The 22,658-nt window shown below is 36.6% G+C and overlaps 1 protein-coding gene across 1 annotated transcript in view; it reads left to right on the top strand.

Moving 5' to 3' along the window:
- LOC103259315 (leucine-rich repeat-containing protein 7-like) overlaps positions 1–22,658 on the top strand; it is a gene marked incomplete at its 3' end in the record, with an annotated part of 389,004 nt that overhangs the window by 124,603 nt on the left and 241,743 nt on the right. Inside the window, exon 3 of the mRNA XM_008056997.2 lies at positions 1,113–1,230. Within this exon, the coding sequence (XP_008055188.2) occupies positions 1,113–1,230 (118 nt within the window). The remainder of the gene's footprint in view (positions 1–1,112; positions 1,231–22,658) is intronic.

The raw sequence follows: 22,658 nt of genomic DNA, 5'->3' as shown, positions 1-22,658 counted from the left end.
AGAACAAAATCATGAATTTCACAGCAACCTGGATGGAACTAGAGTCTATAATACTGAGTGACTTCTCACAGAAACAAAGATCCGAGTATCACATGTTCTCACTCATATAATGGACCTTGAACATCCAATGTAATACTATAGGAAAATGACTGACAGTAGTGGGAAACTATGGGGGGGGAGGGAAATGGGATTAACAGTAGCAAATATCTGTCTTGGGACGGGGAAACACCTCTTATCAATAGGGTGCCTGAATGAAATGTAATTGTATACCTAACCCTTAACTGTACCCCACAACATCATAATAAAAATATTGAGATAAAAAAAAAAAAAAAAGAATTTCCAGATCACTGGTGTGCTTGTTACAAATGCAGATATTTGCTCCCCCTTCCCTTTACATTTATTTGGGTAGAGCTCAAGAATTCTCATTTCAAACAAGCACCTGCATCCACCAGTCAATGTAAACATGCTGAATTTCAGAACCATTGTTTTAACACTTGGCTTTTCCCCATCTGGTACTTTGGACCAATGGCAGAAATAAACCAATCACAGTGATTTTTTTTCACCAAATATTGGAAGCTAAAGGTTTCATTTACCAAATGTTTATGAAACAATATGGGTGAGGGCACAAAAGAAATGTGAGCTCACACATTTTAATGTATTGTGATTCTTGCGTGTCATGTAGACAACAGTTCAGCATGATGAGATGAAAGTAGTACTTCATGAAATTTAAAGTGGTGGCAGAAGAAGACAATTGAGGTCATCCTGGTAGCTGTGGGAATAGGAAGGAAGAGACAACTTCAAAGATCATTTCAGAAAAAGAGAAGCCAGTAGAATTCTGTGGCAAATTAAATGTTAATGGTAAATAGAAAGGGATAAAGTAGAATATCTTGGATTTTGAGTCTGGGTAGCAGAGGATAGAGAGGCCCTAACAAGAGGATGGAGTGTGAAACCCTTCTGAAACCAGGTAAGATGTGGGAGCAGAGGGGAGGCTTTTGTGGCTGGGTCTTTTACTACCACATTTATAAAGATAGTGAATTGAATTTTGTGATTAATTTTTTGTATGAATGGATTTGACCAAATTGAGATCTAACTAATGATTTTTTCTATTGCAGCAATTGTTCAACTGTCAAGCTCTACGTAAACTAAGTATTCCTGATAATGATCTTTCAAATCTGCCAACCACTATTGCTAGTTTAGTTAATCTTAAAGAACTCGACATCAGTAAAAATGGTAAGACTGTCGTTTTTCTTCAAATATCTTAAAATATTTTACTGAAAATGTGCTTAAATGTTTCTATATATGAGTGATATAAAGTAACCATGATTTTGTTGAACTGTAAGTTAATTTTGTGGAAAAGTTAAGTCCTAAGTTATAAGCCCCGAACAGAAAATCTCTCTCTCTCATCCCCTTTCTGAAGTGCCTGACTCAGTCATACCTTATTTCCCTGTGCATTCAGATATGCAACCTCTATTTTCTAGAATATCTTATGCTTTTATGCTGCTTATTCCCCTTATGCTCAGGGTAAGATTTTTTTCTCATCATGTCCAATTGTTACCTGCACAACAAGGACTACCTATTCACCCTCACCCTACTTGAAATTATACTCTCAGTTTTCCTTGATGGGCTTCATTTTTTCCCCCCTCACTACTGTCCTCACAATATTGTATAACTTACTAATTTACTATGGTTGTTGTACATTCTCTCCTCACTCAGAATGCAAACTCCATAATGTGATGAGAGAAATTTTTCTCTGTTTTGGTCATTGATATACCCCTAAATATCTAGAGCAATACCTGGTAAATAATAGGGTCTCAGCAGTATTTTTTGTATTTCTAGCCAAACTTATAAATCTGGAGTTTCTGTAGATGCTGCTGCTGATGTTTATATTCAGGCTGATGATATTTTAATTTGTGTGTTTGTGAGGGTGACACTTAGAGCTTCAGAACATCTCTTGCATCCTCATTCATTCATTAAGTTGGGATTACTTTCTAAAAGACTTCAGCTCTTCAACTTACTAGAATAAAAGCAAGGATCAAAAGAGTTATATCTAGGCAATATGAGGAAGGATATAAAATATGATCCCTCCATCATTTAGCTGGTTGGTTCAGGTGTGTGTGTGTGTGTGTGTGTGTGTGTGTGTGTGTACAAGAAGGGTGTAATCCAGTCTGTGTGGTTAGAGAAGGTTTCTCTGTTATGTGCTTTGGTTACATCAGTCAAAATATTTGGTGATGAAGGGACAGCCATGAACAAAACCAATCCCTCCCCTTGTGAAGCGTGCATCCAAGTGGGTGATTTAGACATTAAACAAGTCATGGCAGATGATTAAATAAACACTTTTGTGTGAAGATACAATCAAGGTAAAAAGTTGTGCATACAAGAAGGGTGTAATCCAGTCTATGTGGTTAGAGAAAGTTTCCCTAGGAAGTGACAATCATCAAACTCAGATCAGACCAATAGTAGTTAGATAAGATTGGTTTGATGTACTAGTAAACAAAAATCTGTTTTGTGATAGACGATGGTTTTCTAATGAAAAAGGTTTCTTGGTCACATACAAATATGGCTTTTAGAAATTCATGACAACAGTCCTGTCTCCTTGTCTTTTTTCATTCAGTCAGGAACCCTCCTCCATAGATATCTGCGTTGCTTGTTCCCTTACCATCTTCAGGCCTTTGCCCAAATGTGCTCTCAACAAAACCTTCCCAGACCATCCTTTTCACATAAGATAGTGACATCGTTATCTCCCAGAAGCCCATCCTACTCCCCCTTCAAGTTTTTTTTATGAGAAACTGACACAGCATATATTTAAATTATTTATGTATTGCCAGGACAACCCTTACTAGAATTAAAATTCAGTGATGCCCCTATGTTTGTTGTTGTCGTTGTTGCTGTTTTGTTTACTGCTATATCTCCGTTGCCTAAAAAGTCACACAGCACATTGTTGGAGTCAATAATATAAATTGAATGAATTCATGAATGAATGGTTGTTCTGAAACATGGAACACTTGTTGAAATTTACTTCTGTGAATTGCTAGTGATTTTCAGTTGAAGTCTTCGAGGATCATCAAAAGGTTTTCAGTATCACTGGGGAGATAAGACTGACTCTCATAATCACAAAATACTACACAGTGAAGTGCTTAATTAAGAGGCAAACATTACAATTATAAATTCTTAGAGAATGGAAGATTAATTAAGACTGCTGTTTTGTTAGGGAAGAGTTCAAGCAAAAGACGTAGCCACAAGATTTCCATGAAATACAGTGGCTTCTGAATGAAGGAGAACATTTCATTTGAAAGAGTCAATCAGCATGTGAATAGGGTACCCAAACACCTTTTTACACCAATTTGACCTACTGCTTAGAGGGTTTTAGGCAACAATCCAAAAAGTACCACATGCAGATACATAAGGAAAATAGCAACTAGATTTAGATCCATGGAAAGATGACCTTAGGTCTACCCTTATTCTTTTGAGAATTGATTTACAGGCCACAAATTTGTATAGATTGGTATTCCTGTACTTTAATAACAATTATTACTACTTATATATTTATATAAATTCACATATCAAATTCTATTTTGTTTAATTACAATTTTTGAGAAATACTATATGGACAAATACCACATCCTTTGGCTTTCAGGCAGTTTTAGCTGGATAGGTATATAGATCCTCTCCTATTTTTAAACAGGATCATAAAACTTCATCACTAAATACAAACGTGAAATGTCTGAAAAATATGACATTTTTATGAGCATATAATAATTTCTGGTGACCCTCTTGCATCAAGAAATTTTTGTAGCTAAGAAGTCAATCACAAGTTATACTTCTTCAACTCAGAAGTAAGTTTATAAGCATCCTTGAAGTCCTTGCAACTACTGTTTAGGGACTTCTGCGGTGCTCACAATTCCCTATATTCTGGCAATATCCATGAAAATGACATGCAAGAGATGGTGAAGGACCCTGCAACACTAGTACTCTACCAAAAGCTTGTTGGTTTTGTATAATGATATATCAGCCATGGCTAGAAGTTAAATAAAGAATAAAAGATTTCATCATGTCAGCATTTTCAGAAAACTGTATCTAAAAATAGCTGTCAGTGACTCTGACAGAGACCTAGACAGTCACTTAAGAAATCTAATACATCCCGTGGGAATCTGTCACAGAAAATAAATGCAGCGGCAGCACCAGACTCGACAAGACTGGAATAGAAGCAAGGTCTGAGAGGATCCAAGTAGTATTCATATTTAGGGACTGACCATGGACTATTTGAGTGACACCCTTAATGACACTAATTTACTCCAAGATCATGGTTGAATCTGATCTTGGTTGTTCACGTGACCTCCAATCTTTCTTTTGCATATTCAATTATTCTGCCTGTAATCTTGATCCACCATTTTCTCTCCATAATTCAAAAGTCCCATTTTGTATTAAAACCTTTAGATAGTTGACCTATTGTCTGCAGAAAGGTATATGCACAATTTGAGTGTATGTATTTTGTCTACCCACAACTCCAATTGTCCATTTCTCTTCCATCCTAATGCCAAATTGTCATTCCCAAATGCATCAGGCTGCTTGCTTGTGATGACACAAATAACTGTACTATCTTCACTACCAAAATTCGTTCTTCCTTCCCACTGCTTGTCAGTTTGATGAGGTTCCACTTGTCTATCTTATCTCTTATGGCACGGGCACTTGGACTTTTGATCATGAATTGGCTGCCAGTTCCAATTTCCATAAGGATATCTTCTGTATTTTCTAAGGTTCTTATAGTTTGAGGTTTTATGTTTATGTTTAGATCTTTGATCCATTTAGAGTTGAATTTTTGTAGATGGTGATAGGTAGCGGTCTTGTTTTCGTCTTCTGCAAGTGGTCAGTCAGTTTTCCCAGCACCATTTTCTGAATATGTTCTCCTCTCCCCAGTGGTTGTTGATGGAGGCTTTGTTGAAGATGAGTTGGTAGAAAAATTGAGGTTTTGCTTCTGGAATCTCTATCCTGTTCCATTTGAAAACACTCCTGTCCTTGTACCAATACAAGACTGTTTTGATTATTGTAGCCATATAATAAAATTTAAAGTCTGGGAGTGTGATACCTCTGGTTTTTTTCTTTCTTTTTTTCTTCTGAGGATTGTTTTGGCTATTTATGGCCATTTATGTTTCCATATGAACTCCTGTATTGTCATTTCCAGGTCTGAGAAGGATGCTACTGTTAATTTAATGGGCACTACATTAAATCTGTAGATTGCCTCGGGTAGGATGGATATCGTAACATTATTGATTTTTCCAATTCATGAGCATGGAATATTTTTCTATTTGTTTATATCATCTTTGAGTAGTATCTTGTAGTTTTCATTGTAAAGGTCTTTGACTTCTCTGATTAGGAAGATGCCAAGATATTTCATTTTTTGTGTTGCTATTGTCAATGGGATTGTGCTTTTTATTTTGGTATCTGATTGTTTGTTGTTGGTGTATAGAAATGCAACTGTCTTTTGCACATTTATTTTATATCCTGAGACTTTGCCAAAGTCCTTTAGCAGTGCAAGGAGGCTTTTGACAGATTCTCTTGGGTTTTTCAAAGTGTATAATCATGTCTTCTACAAAGAGGAATAATCTGACTTCTGCTTTTCCTATTTGGATACCCCTGATTTCCTTCTCTTGTCTGATTGCTCTAGCTGGGACTTCCAACACTAAATTGAACAGAAGGGGTAAGAGTGGACATCCCTCTCTTGTTCTGGTTTTCAGGGGAAATGGTTCCAATTTTTGTATATTTAGCAGTATGTTGGCTGTGTGTTTATCATAGATGGCTCTTACAATTTTGAAGTATGTTCCATCTGTGCCTAGATGTTCAAGGATTTTTATGAAGACGAGATCCTGGATTTTATCAAAAACTTTTTCGGCATCTAATGATATAATCATGAGGCTTTTGTCTTTACATCTGTTGATGTATTTAATTATGTCTATAGTCTTGCAGATGTTGAACCAGCCCTGCATCCTGGGGTTGAAGCCTACTTGGTCATGGTGGATGATTTTTGAGACGTGTTGTAAGATCCGGTTTTCTAGAATCTTGTTGAGAATTTTAGCCTCTATGGTCATCAAAGATATTGACCTGTAATTCTCTTTCTTTGTTGGATCTTTACCCAGTTTGGTTGTCGATGTGATGTTAGCTTCATGAAATGATTTGAGAGTTCCATCTTTCTCAATTGCCTGGAATACTTCCAATAGGATTAGTATTAGCTCCTCCTGGTCCAGGGCTTTTTTTTGTTGGTAGTTTTTGTATGACATAGTAGATTTCCTGGGTTGTTATTGGTCTACTTAGGATCTCGATTTTGTTTTGTTTCAACCTGGGGAGGTTGTGTGATGTCAGTAAGCCCTCCATTTCATGTAGGTTTTCAAGTTTGTTTCCATGCAATATACACAGTAATCTCTGATAATCTTTTATTTTTCTCTGGGGGTCAGTTGTGACTTGATCTTTTGCATTTCTGATTGTGTTTATTTGGACTTTTTCTTGGTCAGTCTAGTTAGGGGTACATCAATCTTATTTAACCTTTCAAAGAGCCAGTTCTTTGTTTCATTGATTTTTTTTTTTTTGTATTATATTTTTGTCTTCTGTGTCCCATATTTGGACTTTTATTTTGGTGATCTGGACTCTTCTGCTGAAGTTAGGGTTTTGATAGTCTTGCTTGTCCAGCTTCCTTAGGTGATTTGTTAGGTTGTTTATTTGTGATCTTTCCATTTTCTTCATGTGTGTTCATAGAGATATGAAGTCCCCTCTTAGTATGGCTTTCATGGCATCCTAGAGATTTGCTAAGATATTTCTTCATTTTCATTTGTTTCCAGGGATATTTTAATTTCTGTTTTGAGTTCCATGTTGACCCAGTATTTCTTTAGCATCTTGCTATTTAGTATTCATGTATTTGTGGGGTTTGGGGGAATTTTGTTGGTGTCAATATTTATTTTCATTGTACTGTGTCCTGAGAAGGTGCATGGCAGTATTTCAATATTATGAAATTTGCTTATGCTTGATTTATGGCAAGAATGTGATTGATCTTGGAGTACTTTCCATGTCATGATCAGTAGAATGTATATTCCATGGTTGTTGGGTGGAGTGTTCTGTAGGTATCTATTAAGTTCATTTGTTCAAGTGTCATGTTGAGTTTCCTTGTTGATTTTTTGACTTGATGATCTGTCTAGGGTTTTTAGTGGGGTATTTAAGTTGCCAGCTATAGTAGTGCTAGAGTCAATATCTTTTTTAGTTTACCTAAAAGCTGCTTTATGACAGATGATGCTCCTAATTTGGGTGCAATTATGTTTATGATGGCTATTTCTCCTTGATGGATTGAACTTTTTATCATTAGGTAGTTACTGTCCTTATCTTTTCAATTTCTGATACCTTAAAGGGTATTTTGTCTGATATTAAGATCACAACTCTTGTTTTCTTTTGTGTTTTGCTCACCTGAAAATTTGTTTTCCATCCTCTTCTTTTGAGTCTGAGAGTGTCCTTTCTGTTGAGATGAGTCTCCTGGAGACAGCATATTGTAGCATCATATTCTATCCAATTTGGTATTCTTTGTCTTTCCAGTGGTGCATTTAGTTCATTCTCATTCAGGCTAATTATTAAGATATGAGAGTTCATCCCTGTCATGAGGTTTTTATAAAGTTTTTTGTTGTTGCTGCTGTTTGTTTGTTGTCTTTCTTTTGATTTTGTCGTTGATTTATGTATGTGTGTTTTCAATCTTTTTCCTGCATATTGGATAAGGTGTGGTCATTCATTTTTTTCTTTCTTCTGTGTTTAATACTTTCTTAAGTGTTTCTTGTAGAGCTGGTCTGGAGGCAGCATAAATTCTTAGGGATTTAATGTCTGGTAAGAATTTTAATTATCCATTACTGATAAAACTTAGGTTAACTGCTGGAGTCCAGCTCCAGGAGAGAGTCAGGGCTTGAGACGGGGGAATCGGGAAGCGGCGAAAAAGAAAAGACGAAAACAACAGGATCCTTCTTCCTGGGGAGAGTTCAAGACTCTGCCAATTTTTATTTATTTTTCACAGTCTTATATAGGTTTTCCACTCAGCCCTGTACCCACAAATGTATCTTATGTTGCTAACCAAACGCCCACGTACATCCTTTTTGCACTCACTATAAGGTTGGCCTTTAACAATTTCAACCACAGATGGTGTTTTTCTTAAGTCAAACATTTATGAATGTCCTGGTTTTCTTCCTAACTTTCTCATAACTATTTACTATTATGGACCTATAATATCCTTACCCTATAAAGCTAAACCTTAATCCTAAGTCTTATTTAACTTACTTACTACTATATATTTATTTCTATTAATCTTATTGCTATCCTTATGTCCTGATATTTTCTTAACTATCACTTATACTGTTATATAGCTCTTATCTTACTAGTTTATCTTATCTTACTATCTTATTATTAATATTCTAAATTCTATTTTCATTAAACTACTTATTTAATCCTAAAGTATCTTAACCTATTTTTTATCTCAAACGGTTTTTTCCCACCAGCTCTCAGCTGGGGTCTATTGTTTATGAGGAAGTGGCCGACTCGTTCTTCTCAGCCTCCTGCTGTTTACTGAAAAACATCCTTACACACCCTAAGGGGTACCCTTTTTGCTGCAATCTCACCTCCGTTATGCCTATGTATAATTTTTGCTGTCAAATGCCATCATCCATTTGCACATCTATTATCTCAATTAAAGAGGGAACATTCTCAAGCCTGTGTATGCAATCCTTCAAAATTAGGGAAGGTCTGTCAACAGGATCCATGGGGCTTTGCCTCCGTCATAGCCGTATTTCACTGGGGCCTTGCTCCCAGCTGGTGTTTTTCCTGTTTTCAGGTCCCTTTTACCTTATTTTTACTAGTGATTGCGGCTCCCGGTAGTTAACTGGGTAGGTAATTCTTGGTTGAAATTGTTTATCTTTGAGAACTTTGAAGATTGGACTCCAGTATCTCCCAGCCTGATGTGTTTCTGTAGATGTCTGCTATTATTCTATTGGTCTTCCCTGGAAGGTAGTCTGACCTTTCTCTCTTGCTGCCTTTAGGAGCTTTTCTTTTATACCTACTTTGTGTAAGTGAATCGCTGCACATATAGGAGTTGGTCTTCTTATTTATTGTCTTGCAGGGTTTCTCTGAATCTCTTGTATTTGAATGGTTGCATACCTGATGAGATGAGGGAAGTTTTCTTGGATAATTTCGTGGAATGTTTGTTCCAGGGTGGTCTCTGTCTATCTGCCTCAGGGATTCCAATCCATCTCTTGATATAATTGCTCATCTTTTGAACTCTTTCTTCTGTGTTTTTCAACTTCTTTTCTATGTTTTTAACAGTTTGGGTCAGTTCCATATTTTGACCCTCAAGCTCTTGAGATTCTTCTGCTTTCCATGCTTGTCAGTTTATTATTTATTTCATTCACTGGATTCCTTATTGCTGTTACCTCAGTTATCAACTCCTTCATTCTTTCCACTTGTCTCTTCTCATTTCTATTTATTCTCTCTGTTAGTATCTTGATCTCTGGGTTTGTGGTTTGAGTCAGTCATTCTGGGAGCTCTTCATTGTTTGAGTTTTGAATTCTGTATTCTCAGTTGTTGTCCACCCAGGGGTCTGTATGATACCCACATTCTTCCTTTGGTTTTCTTCATTTGTGATGGCTTCCCCCCTCATCTCTTTTTTTAATCTCCTCTTTAATTCTGTTGTTCATTGATGGGGGGATTGCTTTTACTTCAGTTTGTTGATCTCCTATTCTTTCTTATGTAGATCCTCTGACTTTGTTCAGTTTTGAAGCTGGGCTGAGGGTGAGAGAGCTGTGCTTTTTGCAATTTTGAGATACAATGGGGAGCTGTGATTCAGAAGCTATCTGTAGATCCCAGCATTTGCTGACAGGTGTATTGGCCCCCTGGAACCCACTTCCCACTACCTTACAATCTGTCCATGCAGCTGGTGTGTATGTTTGCCCCCGAAAGCAAAATGAGATAAGAAAAAGGAAAAGAATGGAAAAAGGATGAGGAAGATTAAGAGAGAGAAGAAGAAGAGGGAAAACAGACAGGTGCACCAACTAACAAATAAACAGAGACAAAAAAACAAAAACATATAGACACTCATACATACAAACCAACGAAAAGCCCCCCTGTTGATGTACTCACCCTCAAAAATACCCATACACAAACAGAAAATCTAAAAATAAGTAAAATAACAGAAGCAAAGCAAGCATGAGAACATATACAAAATCAGAAAGAGAGATGCAAAAGAACAAAAATAAAAAACAAACAAAAACTCTGTGGCCGTTTCTGTAACTCCAGGTTCTCCAACTTCCACCACTTTTGGCTGCTGCCACGTTAGGAAGCTGCTGCAATCTCTAACCCATCCTCTCTGCTCTCAGCACAGGCTGTGAGGGTTGCTCTCAGCACGGGTTGGAGACCGTTGCTCTCAGCACGGGTTGCAGACTACTGTAGGGGGCGGATGGGTCAGATTCACACTCACCAGACTGGTCCACTGCTGACCTGCTGTCAGGCTCTCACTCAGGTCAGATGTGTCTGTGTCTGGCCCAGTGGGGGGAGGGGCATCTGTCTGTCCAAGTCTGATGCTCGATCCCAGGGGGGATGGCTTCTGGGTCTCTGGGTGGAGGCTGGACAGAGCTGGGTGGAGCAATGCCAGTCTCTGCCTGGTCCCAGGACAGAGAAGGTGGTCCGGTCAGCGTCTCCTCCCCAGCGGCAGACTCCATTCCAGATTTCTACCCCCGCCTTCTCCATGGCTCCTGCTGTTAGTACCCAGCTGCTGCCACAAGTGATGGCATGGGCCAGGCCCCAGGTGGCGAAGAGCAGCTGCTCTCTACTGCCTCCTCGCAAAAGCGCCATGGGAATGCAGATGATCCTGCATGTGGGGCTCCCATCAAAGGGCGGGGTGGGCTGCAGTCACCTCACCTCCGGAGGGCCGCCCCAGGTGCATGAACTCGAGACTCCCCTCGGATGGACTTCATCTCATTCCACACATACCCACTCAGGCATAGTGCTTGTGGACACTCACTTTTGCAGAGACTCCCACACTCGAACCAGTTCCGGCCCTATTTGCCTCTCTCCTCCTCATCAAGTAATTTCTTGTCTCTCGTCTTCCTCCTAGCCTCTCACTTTTCCAAGTCTCCTGTGTCTGTGATTCCATACTTCATGTCTATGTGTAGACAATATTTACCTTCCACTTGTGTGTGAGACTTTCTGGGTCTGAGTGGTTTCACTTAAGATGACAGCGTTCCATCTAGTGGCATCCATGATGCTGCAAAAGACAAGGTTTTATTCTTTTTTATAGCTGAATAGCATTTCATGGTTATGCACATCACATTTTCTTTATCCATTCATTTGTTGGTGCACACTTAGGTTAATTCCAAATCTTTGCTATTGCTAATCTTGCTGCAATTAGCATATGAGTGCAGGTATCTTTTGATATACTTATTTTTTTCCTTTTGAGTAGATACTCAGTAATGTGACTGCTGGATCAAATGGTAGCTCTATTTTTAGTTCTTTAAGAAATCTCTATACTGTTTTCCATAGAGGTTGTACTAATTTACACTCCCACCAACTGTGTATAAGCATTTCTTTTTCTCTGCATTCTTCACAACATCCTTTATTATTCGACATTTTAATAATGGCCGTTTTAACTGTTGTAAGATGACATTTCACTGTGGTTTTCATTTGAAATTTTCTGATGCTTAGTGATGTCAATCATTTTTAAATATGCATGTTGGTTATCTGTATGTCTTCTTTGGAAAATACCTGTTCATATTCTTTGCCCACTTTTGAATGAGGTTCTTTGAATTTTTGGTGAGTTGTGTAAGTTTCCTATAAATTCTGATTATCAATCCCTTGTCAGATGTATAGTGTGCAGATATTTTCTGTCATTCTGCAAGTTGTCTGTTCACTCTATTGATTATTTCTTTTGATGTGTAAAAGACTTTTTAGTTTAATTAAGTCCTATTTATCTATTTCAGTGTTTCTTGCTTGTGCTTTTGAGCACAAAAGCTCAAAAGATCATAGATCATGAATTATTTACCTAGACCAATGTGCAGAGAGTTTTACCTAGGTTTTTACTAGGATTTTTATACAGTTTCAAGTATTTTATTTAAGTTTTTAAACCATCTTGAGTTTATTTTTGTAATAGATAGATGTCTGTTTTCATTCTTCTATATATGGCAATCCATTTTTCCCAACGCTGATTATTAGAAAGAATGTTTTTTCCCTGGTGTATGTTCTTGTCATCTTTGTAAAAGATCAGTTGGCTGTAAATGTGTGGCTTTATTTCTGGATTCTCTATTCTGTTCCACTGATATTTCCATTTTTATACCAGTACCATGCTGTTTTGTTTACTATAGCCTTATAGTATAATTTAAGTTCAGGACATGTGAAGCCTCCAGCTTCATTCTTTTTGTTTAGGATTGATTTGGCTATTCAGGCTCTTTTTTGGTTTCATATGAATTTTGGGATTTGTTTTAATTGTGTGAAGAAAGACATTGACATTTTGATAGGGATTGCATTGAATCTGTAGACTGCTTTGGGTAATATGGTCATTTTATCAATATTAATTTTTCCAACTCTTGAATTGGGCTGTTTTCCATTTGTTTTTGTCTTCCACAGTTTCCTTCATCAGAGTTTGGTCTTTTCCTTGGCGAGATGTTTCACCTCCCTGGAGAAATAGATTTCTAGGTATTTTGTTACTTTTTTTGTAGCTATTGTAAGTGGGATTGCCTTTTTGATTTGGTAGCTTGATTGTTGTTGGTGTACGTTGTACAGGATACATTGATTCTGGGTCCTGAAAGTTCGCTTTATTTATCAAATCTAAGAATTTGTCAGAGGGTCTTTAGAGTTTTCTAGAAATAAGATCGTATCAATCAGTGAATAGAGATAATCCGGCTTCCTCTTTTCCAATTCGGATGCCTTTTCTTTCTTTCTCTTGCCTGATTGCTCCAACTCGAACTTCCAGTACTGTGTTGGATTGGAGTGGTGGGAGATGGCATTTTTGTCTTGCTCTTGTTCTTAGGGGAGTGGCTTTCAACTTTTTACTGTTCAATGATGTTGGCTGAGAGTTTGTTATATGCAACTTTTATTATCTTAAGATATGCTTCCTCTATACCTCATTGGTTGAGAGTTATTGTCATGATGGGATGCTGAATTTTGTCAAATATTTTTTCTGGTTTTGTTGAGATGGTCAGGTGGTTTTTGCTTTTTCTTCTGTATGTGATGAACCACATTGATTGACTTGCACATGTTGAACCATCTTTGTATTTCTGGAATAAACCCTACTTGATCATGGTGTATGATCTTTTTGGATTCAGTTTGCTAGTATTCATTGAGGATTTTTGCATCTGAGTTCATCAGGGATACTGTTTTGTGGCCTTCTTTTTCTATTTTGTTCTTGTCTAGCTTTAGTGTCAGGGTAATAATGGCATTGTTAAATGAGTTAGGGAGAATTCTCTTTCTCAGTTTTTGGAAGAGTTTCAGGAGGCTCAGTCGCAGATCTTCTTTATAGATTTGGTAGAGTTTGGCTGTTAATCTACTGGTCCAGGCTCTATTTTGTTGAGACTTTTTATTATTACTACTGCTGAATCAATCTCACTACTCATTATTGGTCTGTTCAGGATTGCTATTTTTTTCTTGTTCAATATTGTCAGGTCATATGTTTCAAAATACTTATCTATTTCTTTCAGGTTTTCTAGTTTGTGAGTGCAGAATTGTTCATAGTAGTCACTGATGATTTTTTGCAATTCTGTGGTATCAGTTGTCGTGTCCCTTTTATCATTATTTATTTTGTTTACTTGGATCATCTTTCTCCTTTTCTTGGTTAGTTCAATTAGGGTTCATTAGTTTTGTTTGTATTGTCAAAGAGTCAATTTTTTAGTTCATTGAATCTTCATATTTTTTGGTCTCAGTTTCACTTAGTTCTGCTCTGATTTTTTTTGTTTGTTTGTTTTTCTTTCTTTTTTGGCAAGCTTTTAGTTTGGTTTGCCCTTTTTTCCCTAGTTCCTTGAAGTACAATATTAGGTTGTCAATTTGTGACCTTTCTACATTTTTAATGTAGGCATTTGTGTTATAAACTTCCTTCTTAACATTGCTTTTGTGTATCCTGGAGGGGTTTTGTTTGTTGTGTCTCCATTTTCATTCATTTCAATTCAAATTAAAAATTTTTGTTTTCTTTTTATTTCTTTTTTTAACTTTATTTTATTGTAAAGATGTGGGGTGAAATCAGGATTAGTTATTTAAGTATTGTATGTGCCACTGAAGTTTGGACCTCCAACTGGTCCTCACTTTCCCTGGTTTGGGATCAGGAACACTTTGTGTTGTTACATGTCCCCCACTTCTTCCCACCACTGGCAGTGTCTCGCAACTACTTATCCCTCCCTTGTGCTATTATGATTAATGTTCAGGTCCCACTTATGAGTAAGAACATATGGTATTCAGTTCGTTGTTTCTGTGATAGATTGCTAATAATGACTGTCTTCAGTTACATCCAATTTGCTGAGAAGTCCATGAGTATGACTGAATAATATTCTATCGTGTGTATGTACCATATTTTCTTTACCCAGTCAATTTTCGATGGGCTTTGGTAGCATAGCTTCATGTATTTGCTGTTGTGAATAGTGCAGCACAATTTGTAGAACAATTTGTGTTTCTCTAGGTGTATTCCCAGGAGGGGCGACTGCTGGATTGTATGGAAGGTCGATTTCTGGTTCCTTTAGATATCATCACACTGTTTTCCATAGAAGTTGGACTGGCTTGCACTCCCTATTCTCCCTATACTCCCTAGGTGTATCTAGGGAATACACCTAGATGCACTTGCATCTATTTTTTTTATTTATTAATGATGGCCATCCTTACTGGAGTCAGGTGGTATCTCAATGTGGTTTTGATTTGCATTTCTCTGATGATTAGTGAGACTGAGCATTTTTTCATGTATCTATTGGCGACTTGTATGTCTTCTTTTGAAAAGTGTCTATTTATGTCCTTTGCCCATTTTGTAACAGTGCTATTTGTTGGTTTGCTTGTTTATTTGTTTCCTTTCTGCTCATTTCAGTTTCTTGTAGATCCTGGATGTCAGGCCTTTGTCAGATACAGTTAGCAAATATTTGTGCCCATTCTTGGACTGTCTCCCCACTCTCCTGATGGTTTATTTTGCTGTGCAAAAGCTTTTCAGTTTGATGAGGTCCCACCTGTCTATCTTATCTTTTATGGCATATGCTTTTGGGGATTTGATCAAGAATTGGTGGCCTACTCCAGTGTACATAAGGGTGTCTCCTGCATTTTCTTCTAAGATTCTTATAGTTTGAAGTTTTAGGTTTAGGTCTTTGATCCATTTAGTTAATTACAAAACACTGCTCAAGGAAGTCAAGAGGACACAAACAAATGCAAAAATATCCCATGCTCATGGATTAGAAGAATCAACATTGTCAAGATGTATATGTTACCCAAGACAATCTACAGATTCAACTCCATGCCCATCAAATTACCAATGTCATTCTTCTGAGACCTAGAAATGACAATACAGAAATTCAAATAGCCAAAACAATCCTCAACAGAAGGAGCAAAGCAATAGATATCACACTTCCATACTTTAAACTCTGCTATAAGGCCATAATAATCAAAACAGCCTGGTACTGGGACAAGAGTAGACAGAGTAATGGAACAGGACAGATTCTGGAAGGAAAAACTCGATCTCTCAACCAATTCATCTTTGAAAAAGCCATCAATAACAACCATTAGGAGAGGAGACCTTTTTTAGCAAGTGATGCTGGGAAAACTGGCTGACCACATGCAGAAGAATGAAACAGGACCCCTACCTGTCACTATATACGTAAATCAAGTAATTTTAAATTACTCTCTGAATTTTGTTGTTGAACCAAAGACCATTCAGGGAGCATATTGTTTAATTGTGAAAAAATTAACTTTTACAAAATAAATCCAGGTACTCTGGTGCTGGGTGCATACACTTTTAGAATTGTTATATGTTCTCTTTACATTTATCCAATACTTTATCATTATATAATGACCTTCCATGTCTCTTTTTCTTTTTTTACAGTTTTTGATTTAAAGTCTGTTTTCTCTAATGTAAGTATAGCTATTCCTGTTCACTTTTGGCCTCAGTTTGTTAGAATATCTTTTCACTAAGCTAAAACAATATTATATCACACCTGTGTCCTTCAACAAGGACTGCCACATCTAGTCATGTACTCATTTATTCATTCATTAGTTCACACATTCAACAAATATTACATGAATGCCTACTGTGTGCTGAGGCTGCAACTCTGCAGCTGTAGGGTTTGGTTTCTAACAGCAAGAGAGAAACAACTAATAGGGACTCTCACCTGGTGGTGAATGGTATACAGAACACAAAACTGGGTAAAGCTATGGTGAAAGTGTGTGATGAGGGGGTGGAGGAGGCAGGGACAGCTACTTTAGATAAAAGTGGTGGTAGCGTCTGCAGCTGAGATCCAGATGGTGAAAGAAGTCTATCATATGTAGATCTCAGGGAAGAGATATCCAGACCTGTACTGTCCAGCACGTGTCCAGCACATGGCAGATTGAAGCTCTTGGAGGTGGTTACTACCACTTGTTGAAATGATGGTATTTTGAATCCAGTGGGCTAAGTAAAACGTATTCCTAAATTTTTTTTAAAAGAAAATCTTTTCCCAGCCCTTTACATTCAGTCTATAAGTGTTTTTACCAGTAAGGTGAGCATCTTGTAAGCACCATATACTTGGCTCATACTTTTTTTTTTTTAACCTATTTTACCAGTCTATATCTTTTAAATGAATAATTTAGTGTATTTACATTCAAAGCTAATATTGCTATATGAGGTTTCCTTCCTGTTGTAATATTAAATGTTATCTAGTTGTTTAATGGCTTATTTGTTTCTTTTAATATACTAAAATTTATTATTATTTTTTTCTTTATTATCAGTATTTTTATATCACATTTAAGAAATGCTTCCCTACACTCACTCACAAAGATATTTTTGTATAGTTTCTTTTAATATTTGTCTTTTTTCACATTTTATTCTTTAATTCATTTTCAATTTACTTTTTGTGTGATACATGATCAGAATTTCTCTTGTTTTCATATGAATAGAAGATTAATTGTGCCAGCCACCTTTTGAGTAGTCCTTTGTTTCCCCCACTGATTTGTAACTCTACCTCTTATACAAAAAGCCTTCTCCCAAACTCTCTACTGTGCTCTGTAGCCTTATTTGCCTAATTCTTGCATTAGAACAGTCATTATAACTTAATATTAGTCATAATATCTGAAAATACAAGTCCTCTTTTTTTGTTTTCATTTTCAATTGTGTTTTATTATGCTTGGTACTTAATTTTTCCATAGGAATTTTAAGTTCAACTTGTGGAAGTGCACAGCCTATTGCAATTTTAAAAGTTGAATTGAATTGAAAGATTTACTTGGGAAAAATTGATATGTGATGGCAAAAATTGCAATCCATGGACATGGTAGTTCCTTTTATTTGGGACTTATTGTATGTCTTTCAATAAAATTTTGTGCATTCCATTAAGATGGTGTTGCACACATTTTGGTTATAGTTACTTTTATAAATGGTATCTTTCTTAAAAAGTACTTTCTCTCATTTTGTTTTATTCTATATGGACACATTACTAATTTTGATATCTTGTTTTTGCATTCAGCCACAGTGCTGAATATAAGTTCTAATATATAACCAGTATATACTTTTGAATTGTATATAAAATAGTTTTATCTGCACATGACAGTATTATTTTTTTCTAATTCTCATACCTTTATTCTTCTTCAGTCTTTTTTGAGTTATAATTCAAGCACGAAATAATTTTGAATTTTATTTTTATTTTTATTATTATTTCCACAGTCTTCTCATACATTTTATAAAAAATCTACCATGTCACTGCGTTTCCTCCTTTGCATTCCAACATTGTTTTGTGCCATTTATCTATATCTCGTATATGTGTATATCTAATGTATGTCTAATAGAATTCTTTTTTAGCAATCTTGCCAGAGGTTTTTCTTATTTATTTATTTATGTATTTATTTACTTTTTTACATTAAAGATGTGGGGGTACAATCTTTACAAGATGCAGGGGAAGGTATACAAATGGTCATCATGTAAGTAAAGAATGGGCCTCACTTTGGTTCCTGCTTCACCTTGTTTGAGATTAGGTACTCATATTGATGAGGTGTGCCCTCACCACTTTCCCTGGCAGTATCCCATTGCTGCCAATCTCTTTCTTATAGTATTATAATAATTGTTCAGGTCCCGCCTATGAGTGAAAACATGTGGTACTCAGTTCTTTGTCTCTGTGATAAATCACTCAATGTTATAGACTCCAAGTCCAGCCAAGCTGCTATGAAGTTCTTAATCTTCTCCTTCTTTATGAATGCATAATATTCCATCGTGTATATATACCCCTTTTTTAAATCCAGTCCTTTTTCGATGGGCAGCACAGTTTGTTCCGTGTTTTTGCTATTGTGAAAAATGCTGCAATAAACATACGTGTGCAATAAACATATGTTTTTTCATAGAGTGTTTTGAATTCCTCTGGGTATATTCTAGAAGGGGGATTGTGGGTGTCATATGGAAGGTCGATTTTCAGATCAGAATTGCCAAACTGTTTTCCACAGAGATTGTACTATTATAAACTCCCACCAACTACAGTGTAGAACTGTTCCCTTTTTGCCACCTCCTCTGCAGCATCTGTTGTTTTTTGAGTTATTGATGATGGCCATCCTGCCTGGAGATAGGTAGTATCGCAGTGTGGTTTTAACTTGCATTTCTTGGATGGATTAGTGAAGCTGAGCATTTTTCATGTATCTGTGGTTGCTCACATGCCTTCTTTTGACAAGTATGTATTCATATCTTTTGCCCTCTTTAAAAAAAATTATTTTAAATATGTGGGGTGCAATTCAGGGTTAAGTATACAAATGCTTATTATGCAGGCACCCTTGTTGATGAGGTGTGCCCCCCCCCCCCTGGCAGTTTCCCCCTATTGCCAATCCTTTTCTTATAGCATTATGATGGTTCTTCAAGGTCTGCTTATGAATGAGAACATGTGATACTCAGATTTTGTTTCTGTGATAGAATACTCGGTACTATAGACTCTAAGTCCATCCAAGTTGCTGCGAAGTTCATAATTTTGTCTTATGGCTGCATAATGTCCTATCGTGTATATGTACCACTTTTTTTTTTTAAATCCAGTCTTCTTTAGATGGGCAGCATGGTTGGTTCCAGGATTTTACTATTGTGAATAATACTGCAATAAGCATGCATGTGTAGGTATTTTTTCCATAGAGTGATTTGACTTCCTCTGGGCATATTCCCAGTAGGGGGGGATTGCAGGGTCATATGGGAGGTTGATTTTAGATCTTTTAGGAATCATCAAACAGTTTTCCACTGAGGTTGTACTAGTTTATACTCCCACCAACAGTGTAGAAGTATTCCCTTTTCCCAGCATTCACTCCAGCATCTATTGTGTTTTGAGTTATTGATGATGGCCATTTTGAAGGGAGTTAGGTGGTATCTCAGTGTAGTTTTAATTTGCGTGTATTTGATGACTAGTGAAGCTGAGCATTTTTTCATGTATCTGTTGGCTGCTCCCATGTCTTTTTTTGAGAAGTGTCTATTCATATTTTTTGCCCACTTTGTAAAGGGACAGTTTGTTTTTTTCTTTTCAGTACATTTGAGTTCCTAGTAGATCCTAGATGTTAGACCTTTGTCAGATATACAGTTGGCAAATATTTTTTCCCAGTCTGTGGGCTGTCTCCCCATTCTCAATGGTTTCTTTGTCTTTGCAGAAGCTTGTCAGTTTGATGAGGTCCCATTTGACTGTCATATCTCATGGCATGGGCACATGGGGTTTTGATCAGGAATTGGTTGCCAGTTCTAATTTCCATAAGGGTGTCTCCTGCATTTTCTAAGGTTCTTATTGTTTGAGGTTTTACATTTAGGTCATTGATCCATTTAGAGTTGACTTTTGTGTATGGTGATAGATAGGGGTCTTGTTTCAATCTTCTGCATGTGGTCAGCCAGTTTTTCCAGTACCATTTACTGAATAGGTTCTCCTCTCCCCAGTGGTTGTTGGTGGAGGCTTTGTTGAAGATGAACCTGTTGAGAAATTGAAGTTTTGCTTCTGAAATCTCTATCCTGTTCCATTGTTCTGTATGCTTGTTCCTGTACCAATACCAGGCTGTTTTGATTATTGTAGTTTTATAATAAAGTTTAGAGTCTGGGAGTGTGATACCTCTCGCTTTGTTTATTTTGCTGAGGATTGTTTTGGCTATCATGGTCATGTATGTTTCTATATGAATTCCTGTATTGTCGTTTCCAGATCTGAGCAGAATGAGGCCAGTAATTTAATTGAAATTTGGTTAAATCTGTAAATTGCCTTGGGTAGGATAGACATCTTAACAGTGTTGACTCTTTCAATCTATGAACATGGAGTATTTTTCATTTGTTTGCATCATCTTTGATTTCTTTGAGCAGTGTTTTGCAGTTTTCGTTGTAAAGATCTTTGACTTCTCTGTTTAGAAACATGCTAAGATATTTCACTTTTTGTGGCTATTGTGATTTGGATTGTGCTTTTTATTTGGGCTTCTGTTTGTTTATTGTTGGTGTATAGAAATGTGACTGACTTTTACACATTTCTTTTATACCCTGAGACTTTGCCAAAATCCTTGAGCAGTGCAAGAAGGCTTTTGATAGGTTCTCTTGGGTTTATGAGGTATGGAGTCATGTTGTCTGCAAAGAGGGAATACTTAACTTCCTCTTTTCCTATCTGGGTACCATTAATTACCTTTTCTTGTCTGATTGCTTTAGCTAAGGCTTCCAAAATTATGTTGAACAGGAGGGGAAAGACTGGGCATCCTTGTCTTGTTCTGGTTTTCAAGGAAAATGGTTCTAGTTTCTGTCTGTTTAGCAGTATGTTGACTGTGGGTTTATGATAGATAGCTCTTACTATTTTGATGTATGTTCCATCTATGCCTAGATGTTTTGAGAGTTTTTAATCAAGAAGTAGTGCTGAATTTTACAAAAAGATTTTTCCGTATCCAGTGATATAATCATGTGGATTTTGTCTTTACATCTGTTGATGTATTTAATTACATTATGGTCTTGTGGATTTTGAACCAGCCCTGCATCCCAGGGATGAAGCTACTTGGTCATGGTGGATGATTTTGAGATATGTTGTTGGATTCAGTTTGCTAGAATCTTGTTGAGAATTTTAGCATCTATGTTCATCCAAGGATATTGGCCTATAGTTCTCTTTCTCTGTTGAATCTTTACCCAGTTTGAGTATCATTGTGATTTTAGCTTCATAAACTGATTTGGTGAGAGTTCCATCTTTCTCAGTTGCCTGGAATACTTTTAATACAGTTCTTATCTGCTCCTTTTGGAATGTTTTGTAGAAGTCTACTGGAAAGCCATCTGGTCCAGGCCTTTTTTTTTTTTTGTAAGTAATTTCTTATGACATAGTCAATTTCCTGGGTTGTTATTGGTCTATTTAGAATATCAATTTTTCTTGTTTCAACATGGGGAGGTTGTGTGATGTAAGAAAGTCCTCCATTTCATTTAGGTTTTTGAGTTTGTTTTCATACAGGTGAATATAGTAATCTCTGATAATCTTTTGTATTTTGGGGGTCAGTTGTGACTTAATCTTTTGCTTTTCTGATTGTGTTTATTTGGGCTTTTTCTCTCTTTTTTTTGGTCAGTGTAGCTAGGGGTTCATCAATCTTGTTTATCCTTTCAAAAAAAAACCCAGTTTTTTGTTTCATTGATTTTTTTTTTTTGTATATTTTTGTCTTTTATGTACCAAATTTGGGCTTTTATTTTGGTGATCTGGATTCTTCTTCTGAAGTTAAGGTTTTGGTGGTCTTGCTTTTCCAGCTTCCTTAGGTGGTTTGTTAGGCTGTTAACTTGTGATCATTCTATTTTCTTCATGTGTGTTTGTAGAGATATGAATTCCCCTCTTAGGACTGTTTTCATGGCATCCAAGAGATTTTGGTAAGATTTTTCTTTGTTTTCATTTGTTTTCAGGTATTTTTTAATCTCTGCTTTGACCTCTGTGTTGGCCCAGGATTTGTTTAGCATCATGCTGTTTTGTATCTGTGTCTTTGTGGATTTTGGGAGAACTTCGTTAGTGTTGATGTTTATTTTTATTCCACTGTGGCCTGAGAAGCTGCACGGCAGAATTTCAATATATGGAATTTGTTTATCCTTGATTTATGTCTGAGAATGTGGCCATCTATGTGTTGATGAATAGAATGTATATTTCATAGTTGTTGGGTGGAGTGTTCTGTAGGTATCAATTAAGTCCATTTGGTCAAGTGTCATGTTGAGGTTCTGGATCTCCTTGTTGACTTTTTGTCTTGATGATCTTTCTAGGGTTGTTAGTGGGGTGTTTAAGTCCCCAGCTATGATAATGTCAGTACTTTTTAGTTGTTTACCTAGAAGTTGCTTTATAAAAGTTGGTGCTCCTATGATGGGTGCATATATGTTTAGGATGGATACTTCTTCTTGATGAATTGAACCTTTTATCATTATGTAGTGATCTTCCGTATATTTTTAAATTTTTGATAGCTTAAAGGGTATTTTTCTGATATTAAGATTGCTACTACTTTCTTTTGTGTTCTGTTCACATTAAATTTTG

Source organism: Carlito syrichta, unplaced genomic scaffold (genome assembly GCF_000164805.1).
Source record: "Carlito syrichta isolate Samal-C Ts95f unplaced genomic scaffold, Tarsius_syrichta-2.0.1 Scaffold302595, whole genome shotgun sequence".
NCBI classification, from domain to species: domain Eukaryota; kingdom Metazoa; phylum Chordata; class Mammalia; order Primates; family Tarsiidae; genus Carlito; species Carlito syrichta.
Note: the sequence above shows the minus strand (reverse complement) of the source record. Positions and strands in the feature narration are given on the sequence as shown.